General features: G+C 34.3%; 1 protein-coding gene across 1 annotated transcript in view; it reads right to left on the reverse strand.

Moving 5' to 3' along the window:
- The window catches only part of LOC122793427, a 236431-nt gene that overhangs the window by 32092 nt on the left and 194339 nt on the right, over positions 1-10000 (reverse strand). Inside the window, exon 8 of the mRNA XM_044061420.1 lies at positions 6519-6617. Within this exon, the coding sequence (XP_043917355.1) occupies positions 6519-6617 (99 nt within the window). The remainder of the gene's footprint in view (positions 1-6518; positions 6618-10000) is intronic.

A 10000-nucleotide genomic window follows, 5' to 3' on the forward strand; every position in this document is an offset into this window, starting at 1 on the left:
GGTGGGCTGAGAAAGACCTAGTGGCGACATTTGAAGGAGACGTTTGCTGTGACAAACTGTGTCGAAGGCTTTAGACAAGTCTAGAAATAAGGAAGAGACTAGTTTGATATTATCTCCAGCTTTATTGACAATTTCTATATAGGTTAGAAGGGCAATGTTAGTCCTATGGGAAGGATGGAAGACATGTTTTGTAGAGAATAGGAGTTCTTCCTGCAGGAGATAGTCAAGCAATTGTTTTTGAATACATTTTACAAGGATTTTGTTGACGGGAGATAAGATTGCTATAGGTCTAAAGTTATTAATGTCTGTTGAATTTCCTCCTTTGAGCAGAGGGATAATGTGTGACTTTTTCCAGAGAGAGAGAACATGGGATTCCTGGATTGACTTATTTATAAGGACTGAGACAGGATAGGCAATACTACTGGCTGCTATTTTTAGGTACTCACTTAGAAGGTTATCAGCTGAAGAAGAGCATGGTTTAAGTTTGTTTAAGAGTAGTTTTATACAGAATGTGGGCACAAGTTTGAATGTGAAAGTGCATGTGGTGATATATGGGGCAGGGTTGGGATTAGATATTGAAGAATCCTTGGTTAGAGATGTTGCACTATCTATAAAATAACAGTTGAGCTGTATTGCAATTTCGGGTAATGAGTTATCTGGAAATGAGTTTGGGTTGAATTTTGGCTGGTCTGTAAGATTTCTATAATGGAGGTCCAAAATGTTTTAGAGTTATGTTTAGTATTATTCCGAAAGTTATCAAACTATAGTTTTTTGTCTTCATTTATTTGCTTTTAAGTCAGATTGTGAAGCATTCTGATGTTTTCAAGATATTGATCTGTTTTATATCTTTGTCATTCTGTCCATGCTTTTTCTCTGTCCTGCTTAGCATTCTACTCTTTGGACAGCCAGATTGCATTATTTGTTTTCAGTCTCTTCCTTCAAGAGGTGCAAAGCTATTTAGGATATTTAGAAAAGATATAATAAATTCAATTACAGCATCGTTTAAGAGGAGGATTTTTAGGAAGTTCCAGTTAACAGATGATAGTGTAGTAATGAACATTTCTGGCTTAAACTTGGAAGGGTTACATGTTGTTTTATAAATATAATAACAATCAGATTCAAAAAATGAATCAGAATTAAACTTCAAATGAGATCGCAGGAACACTGGGCTGCTTCCGATACCAAATATCTTCCAAAACTCAACAGTTCAAAGAACAATAACTCCCAGTAACCAAGGAACGTTCTTTATTTTACATCCAGTGAGCGCTTTCACCCATAAGGCTTCTTCAGACTATACTATCCATTGCTAAGACTTCATAAAAACATAGAGTGTAGCTTATGTTCATGTAAAATACTCATATTACCATATGTCAATAAGTGTTGAGAATATATATTACTTTAACATAGTTAATTTAATTTACATCAATGGTGTTTACAACAAGCAACCACTTGATGGCAGCATTGTTATGACCATGCCTGACAAATATAATCTTATCTATATTAATAACAAGATTTATTAGAACCTAACATTAAAAACAAATCAATGTACCGTGTACTGAACAAACTGCACCTGTTAAAACATGAGACTAAAATCACCATCCACTGCTGTATATGTATTCTAGTGGAATATATGTATGATGTCATCATTATGATGTATACTATAAAATCTATGCTTATAATATCTCTAAAATAGAAAGGGATAGATGTTAATTTTATCATTTAAGCCAGGGGGTGATCTGCTTTGCAACTATGATCCATCTAGTTTCATATTCAAATATGATGTCTACCTTTCTTAATTACATGTCTGGCCAGAGCATTCCTATCATCTCTCTTAGCTCTCTGTTAGTTTTCCCTATGTAAAAAGTGCAGGCTTGACATGTGTCTGTATTGATATATTCACATTGATTACAATTATGACAGGGAGTGGTGTTTGTGAGATGTATTGTATGGTTATTCATAGTCTTGTGACATAATGTCCTCTTCAAATTATTCTTGTTTTGTAACTAAATCTAGGTAGGTCTTTGTATAATGCATGGATATACTGACAGTTGAGTTCTTAACATCTTGTGTATTATCTTCTCCATCTATATTATCTACAGCATTAAAATATGGGCGTGCTCTTGTCTCTCTTAATTTATAGACATCATCAATTGTTTTAATAATCTGTCCTTGAGTCCTGCTAACTCTTCTAAGTAGCCAGATTCAGTGGGATTTAGCCTTCCTGTGTATTGATGTATTAATGATGCCATTACTTAACTTAATTATATTTACATCTAGGAAAGATATATATTCCATGGAATATGACATAGTAAACTTTAAGAATGACGTCAAATTATTAACTTCCTTCTCAAATTCTAACAAGTCACTGAAGACAACACTATTCTTAAAGGAAGGGAGGTGAAATAACTCTTCATTCTCCCATTCAGCCATTACTATGTTGTTGGACTTTAAGATACATATAAAAGTCTTTTCTGATATCAGAAAAGACTTTTATATGTATCTTAAAGTCCAACATCCATTAATCCCTATTCTGAAGGGTCTCCCTAAAATACACAAAGGACGTGGATGGTTGACAGAACCATTCTCCCTTTTTGTAGAACAACACCTGAGGAAAGTACTGGAGAGTAATGTTAACATCTTAAAAGACAGTAAGCAGTTCCTTCTTGAATTATATGAATATCTCTCCAATGAGAATGATGTTGAAGAACTCTGTTTAGTGACCCTGGATGTAAAAAGCCTCTTCACGGTTATTCCCAATGAAGTAGGTATTAATAGTGTTTCAAGCTACCTTAGGAAATATACAGACATGGATAATCAATTTATTGAACTACTTACTATGTTTCTGGAAATTATATTAGAAAATAATGTCTTTATTTTCAATGAAACATTATACATACAGAAAAATATGGTGTAGCTATGCACATCTGTGCCAATAGCTAAACCAACACTAATGGCTGAATGGGAGAATGAAGAGTTGTTTCACCTCCTTCCTTTAAGAATAGTGTTGTCTTCTACAAAAGATTTGTGGACGACCTCTTCCTGGTATGGAAAGAAGGAAGTTAATAATTTGACGTCATTCTTAAAGTTTACTATGTCATATTCCATGGAATATATATCTTTCCTAGATGTAAATATAATAAGTTAAGTAATGGCATCATTAATACACAATACACAGGGAAAGAGGCTTTTTAGGAATTCAGTTTTGCATAGGAGCAGTGCATATAAGCAATTTTTTGACAACATTATTAAAGGACAAGTCATGAGAGCATCCAGGCTAAATCCCACTGAATCTGGCTACTTAGAAGAGTTAGCAGGACTCAAGGACAGATTATTAGAGAGGTCCTATAGCCCATTGACATCGATAAAACAATTGATGATGTATGCTGTAGATAATATAGATGGAGAAGATAATACACAAGATGTTAAGAACTCAACTGTCAGTATATCCATGCATTATACAAAAGACATTGCAGAAGTCAGGATATATTATAGGCATTGGCATGGCATCTCTAAAATAGATGAGGGACATTGGCAGTTTGAATAACCATACAATACATCTCACAAACACCACTCCTGTCATCATAGGGAAAACTAACAGAGAGCTAAGAGAGAGAAGGGAACATACATATGCAAATAAGGACATGTGATGATAAAGGTAGACATCATATATTTAAGTTCTGTATTATACAAAATGTCATAATGCTTTTGAGAGGAGGGACATAGAGACTACCACTCTTGAATATGAAACTAGATGGATCATTCGTTGCAAAGCAGATCCACCCCCCGGCTTAATGATAAAAAAACATCGGATTAAAGAGAGTATTTTAGAGATATTATAAGCATAGATTTTATTAAACGTTTTTATACATAAAGACTACTTACTTTACCAGAAGTATACATCATAATGATGACATCATACATATATTCCACTAGAATACATATACAGCAGTGGATGGTGATTTTAGTCTCATGAATAAATGAGGAATGTCTAGCACAGGAATGACCTGAAGTTTCTTCCACATGCTGCCATCAAGTGGTTGCTTGTTAAAAAACACCATTGATGGCAACGCCTGCTGAAAATTTTAACAGAATAATTTTTTGTGTTAAATTAACTATGTTAAAAAGTAATATATATTCTCAACACTTATTGACATATGGTAATATGAGTATTTTACATGAACATAAGCTACACTCTATCTTTTTATGAAGTCGATAGTAGTCTAACTGTCTTTTGAATGAGTTATTGTTCTTTGAACTGTTGAGTTTTGGAAGATATTTTTGATGTTTTATAAATATGTTGTTTAACTGGATGTGTGAGATGTCTAGTCATATAGATTTTGACAAGATTACTGAGAGAGTCTGACATTGTACCTGTGGTGGAGTATTTGCTATGGTCTGATACAAGGATCCAGTCTAATGGAGAATTTGATGTGTTGCTATAATTTGTGGGGCTATTAGTTAGTTATGTGAAACCATATAAGTTCATGCTAGATGTAGAAGAGTTAGAATTTATGTCCAACAAACTGACATTCATATTACCTAGTGATATTTTTTCTCGTGGAAATGTTATGGATATCTATTATAGGATATCTTCCAGTATAGCTGTATTGTTGCCAGGCAGGATATAAAGGCCAATAATACACATTTGTTTATAACTGTTTACTTTGAGGAAAGCAATAAGAAGCTCTGCTGAACTGAATTTTGGTGTTGGTTTGCTGTAAAAGGAATGTGGTAGGTGATGGGAAATATTAAAGGAATATCACCACCATTCCTCTTTATATGGTCATTACAGATGATATTATAGCCAGGGGGTATAACTCCTGAGTTGTTTATGTTGGATCATGCTAGGTTTTAGCTAAGTTTCAGTTACAGCTAGAACATCAGGTTTATGTTGGGTGATCCAGGCATATACTTCAGCAGTTTTATTTCTTATGTTTGTAACATTTATTGCAGCAAATATTAGATCACCAGGGTTGGGGACTGGCTGCTGTTGGGTTAGAGAAGAGTGTGGGAGAGAATAATCTTTGTGCTCCTTATGATAGGTGGGGCCAGGATTAGGGTGTACATCTCCTTCTAGAAGGATTTTAGTATATTGGGGAATTACGCATACCTGTTTTTTAGAGGATTTTTGCATTTAATTTTGTTTTGGTTTGAGCTGAAGTGCAATTAATCAGCCTATATTTGGAATAAAGGTGACAGGAAATATTATATAGGTTTGGTGCAATGTGTGGAGAGCATAAAGGGGAAGCATAGATAGGTGGCTGGGACAGAGACGGAGAGATGCTGAGACATATTACTGAGTCATGATAGGATGTAAGATGGCACAATAGGGGAAAGAGAATAGAGGATAAGCTGAAGAGTAGCATGGTTAAGTAGAGGAATCTGTATTTTATGGATTTCAGGTAGTGGGAAAATAGCAATGAAGTAGGAAAAGAAGAAATTGCAGGACAGCAAGAGATTTAGTGATGGCGGATTCTAAGAGCTGGAAGAGGACAGAGAGAAGCATTCTCTGTAAAAGAAGAGGGGTAGCTTGTCCTGGCATCTCCTCTTGAATGTAAGGAAAGGAGGGGTATTAAATTCCAGATTATAAAAATATAGTAAAAGTAATAAGCCACGGTGGTACAGCGGTAGCGTTGTTGCCTCACAGCAAGAGGTTCTCCTGTTCATCCTGCATGTCCTCCCCGCGGTCTAGTGGCCTCCAAAAGACATGCGTGAATGGGCGTGCCTTCGCTGAAGGTTGGGCATCAGGCTGGCAACTCGGCACCATAAAAATCTACTGCCAATCATTAGCAGACCAGAGTTCCGCTGTGGTGACCCCTAACCAGGAAAAAGTGAAAAGACAAAACAAAAAGAAAAAAATAAGGGTTTATTTGGGAAAAGAAAAAGACACAATGTGGAATAGATACAATGTCAAACAGATAAAATGCAGAACAGGTACAATACGGAATAGGTACAAAGTGGAATAGGTACAAAGCGGAACAGATACAATGAAGAACAGATAGGTACTATTTGAGAAGATAACTTTTGTCAGGTTAGCTTCACATAAGCAAGGCTCAATGAATCAAAGGTTGACATAATGACCAACAACCATAGCAGCTTAATTTTATTTTTGGGTACTAAAGTTATGCATTTTATCTCACAATTTCACTTCTGGAAGAGTACACCATCCTTGGCTTATTTAACATGTCATCATTCAGAAAAAACAGGAACAGACATGTAGGCAGGTTCAGACCTCCAGTCTGAAGTATTAAATGCTTCTAAAGTAAATGGAAAAGGAAAAAGAAGTTGTTAAAATGAAGCTGTATGGGGGCATCAGTTTATTTATGAGTGGGTGGATATTTCTGAAATCCTTTAATAACTTTAGTGAAATAGTCTTTTGACTGTCACACAAAAAGTGCCAATATGCATTTCAGGAAAATATCTCTTCATTTATATGTTTATAGGACAATATCATTTAACATCATAGCATTGGAGATCTGGCAACCAAGTTAAAAAAGTTCACACTACTGTTAACTCACCTTAACTGGGTTGAATATTATATCAAATGCCAACACTTGTGATAATCTGTCCACATTGTAACATTCTAATGCAATACACTTTGAAAGATCACGTGTTACCTAGAAAAATAAAATCACAATTAGTGGAAACTGCTTACTACTTTCTTCTTGTTTTATATCAGATTATTTTATCGAGATTTCATATTTCAAAACAATAAAATAATGAGAAGAAATGAAAGTCAATTTCAATTAAAACCAGTACACAAAATCTGTCAAATTTAGACATTTTACATAAAATATAGTTAAAATAGATTATCATCTTAATTCCCTGACAGTTACAGACTATATAATTATACCTTAAATATCCAATGAGCATGTTTAACCTAGTGTAATATGTAGTTAAACTATACTGTTTCCACCTTTAAGCTGTAACCTTCTTTTTCAGAATGGATTATAGAAACTTAATACACTTCATAAAATTTAATACTCATAAACTATTAAAATCCTCATATTGACTTTAATCTGTCCTATAATAATGAACTCCTTAATGGCATAAATGAGATCATCAGTATGGTCACACTCTGTTAACACACTGTTACTTCTGTTCTTATCTGATGTATAATAGCCCTTTACTTTCTGAATTAAAGTGGTGGTGCAGCGGTAGCGTTGTTGCCTCACAGCAAGAGGTTCTCCCATTCGATTCTTGGCTGGAGTGCGGGGAGTGCCTTCTGTGTGGAGTCTGCATGTCCTCCCCGTAGTTGGGTGGACATTCGAAAGACATGCGTAAATGGGAGTGCCTTTGTTGAAGGTTGAACATCGAGCTGGCACCTCGGCATTCGTGAAAATCTACTGCCAATCATTAGTGGACCGGAGTTCTGCTGTGGCAACCCCTAACCGGGAAAAGCTGAAAGACAAACAACAACAACAACTTTCTGAATTAAAGCTCCATGCTTTCATAGCTTTCCCTCCTCCCCTGACTGGTAAAAAGAAAACAAATAAACAAATAAAAACATGCTATATGGCATTGAGTCTAACAGCATTCTGAGATCATCATAACCATGTTCATTACCATTCTGTGTCTGTCCTTGAGTATTTATTACTATTCCTTATGAGTCATTAAGACACAATCACACACATGCACACACGTGTACACATTCATACAAACATACAAATAAAAAACTTCACTTACTGTACACATAAAACTGCACTCTCAGACCTCCAAAACAATTGTAACCACATTAGAAATAAAATTAACCAAGACTAGAACAAGCAGTACAATAAATGAATGAAAAAATAAAATACAACACAAATCACAAGCAATTAAAAATGTATTCCCTGCAAAATGTACCAAATACTGAACATCTGTATTGCATAACATTAAACTAAGTAAAACACACAACTAAACTATAAGTTATGCAGTCCTTAACAAAACATTCACTACGCTACTGCAGTACCACAAAATTACAAATAAATAAATAATGTGTGTGTGCTTGTGGGTGTGTGTGTGTGTGTGTGTGTGTGTGTGTGTGTGTGTGTGTGTGTGTGTGTGTGTGTGTGTGTATATATATATATATATATATATATATATATTATATGTGTGTGTGTGTGTGTATATATATATATATATATATATATATATATAGATAGATAGATATATATAGAAATATATATAGAAATATATATATATAGAAATAAATAAATATATATATATATATATATATATATATATATATATATACGTGCATTTTTGAGGTGGGGGCACTGCAGGATCTACTCACTGGCTTCCCTGTCCTACATTTTAGAACTTATGCCTTCCCTTCTCATCACAAGACTATGAAACTCTTTCCTTCAACCTACAAAGCAAAACGTTATATTTATCATATGATTTCAACCTATGCATAATTATGTCTCCTTCTATCTGCTTGTCAATATTGATATATTTATATAAATATATAAAATAGTAAATATTAGAGAATACATACCAAGTCAGACGTTGCAGTGCCTTAGGGAATTCCTCTACTCTGAGGTACAGACACCACATAAATTATACATGCATTTATTTTTAGATGTTAGAGTTGAAGGGGGCTTCATTTTCCCAAAAATGTTTATCAGCACTCTACCAACATCATCACTAATTTACTGATATGCCTGTGTTATCAGGTACTAAGATAAAGTCTTCCATGCTATCTTGTCCACAGTCAGTATCTTAACTATTAAAATGAAACCTAAATATTGATCTTTTATTTTTTTCTAGGTCACATCAGCTGTTGTATTGCTTCTGCAGTCTATGGCTGTTCAGTATTTCTAATTATATCTGTTTTATTATATATTACCTGATGTATTTATATGGCTTATCCTTTACAATATTTAAGAGTCTCTTCAGAATAAAAGGCTAATTCAAATACCTCACTCAGTATTGTAGCATGCTGCATAGATTTTAAATTCTCATTAAATCTTTTTTACCATACTTGCATAAGTGAACTGACACATTCCAACTCATAACTAACTGTTGAGAGTGGCAGCAGGATCCATTAAATTGACCTACAGAACAGCATAGCTTTGAAGAACTATGCACATTGGTGGGCACTTTAAGACATCTGGAACTTTCACTCATGATTATATATGTGGACACTGGATGCATGTACATACAGATATACATATACATATATATATATATATATATATATATATATATATATATATATATATATATATATACACACACACACACACACACACATATAATACATATATATATATATATATATATATATATATATATATATATATATATGTATGGCTCTGCTATATATGATCGAAATTTCAGAAAGCCGAAACCCATATGACCGAGACCATATGTTCGACTTCTGAAATTTCGAACATGTAAAAAAAAAAACGAAAAGTTACCTACACATTGCTAGCTGGGGGGCCAGCCCCCTGCACCCCCCACACCCCCTACAATTTATATATACCAACTCCAAGATCGCACTACAGTGCAGAAGATGGGAATCTTCCCATTCTGCACTATACAGAGATGCCCATTCTGCATGATCGAAATTTCAAAGGACGATCATATGGTCTCGCCCATATGGGTTTCGGCATTCTGGAATTTCGATCATGTGTAGGGGACCCATGTATGTGTATATATATATATATATATATATATATATATATATATATATATATATATATATACATATACATGCATAGACTTTTGACATTGTTACTTGCTACCAGCATTCTTGTTCATTGTTCTCCTAGCAAACAGTAACAGGCATCCTTGAACATGTTGAGATTTTAAACATCTCTACTGCAGTGTAGTAATATAAACTAAGACAGGTGGGTGACTGAGTGCTATTTGATGACTCTATTACATTTTCAGGCTAAAAATATTTGAAAAAGCACATAGAGACAGGTGTAGTGGTCATACAGAAGCAGATGCCAAGGTGTCTTTATATTGCTGACTGTTACACCTAAAATAATAAAAGTGGTTTACATTTAAA

The sequence above is a fragment of the Protopterus annectens genome, chromosome 2.part0, assembly GCF_019279795.1.
Source record: "Protopterus annectens isolate FY-2018-M chromosome 2.part0, PAN1.0, whole genome shotgun sequence".
Classification (NCBI taxonomy): Eukaryota; Metazoa; Chordata; order Ceratodontiformes; family Protopteridae; genus Protopterus; species Protopterus annectens.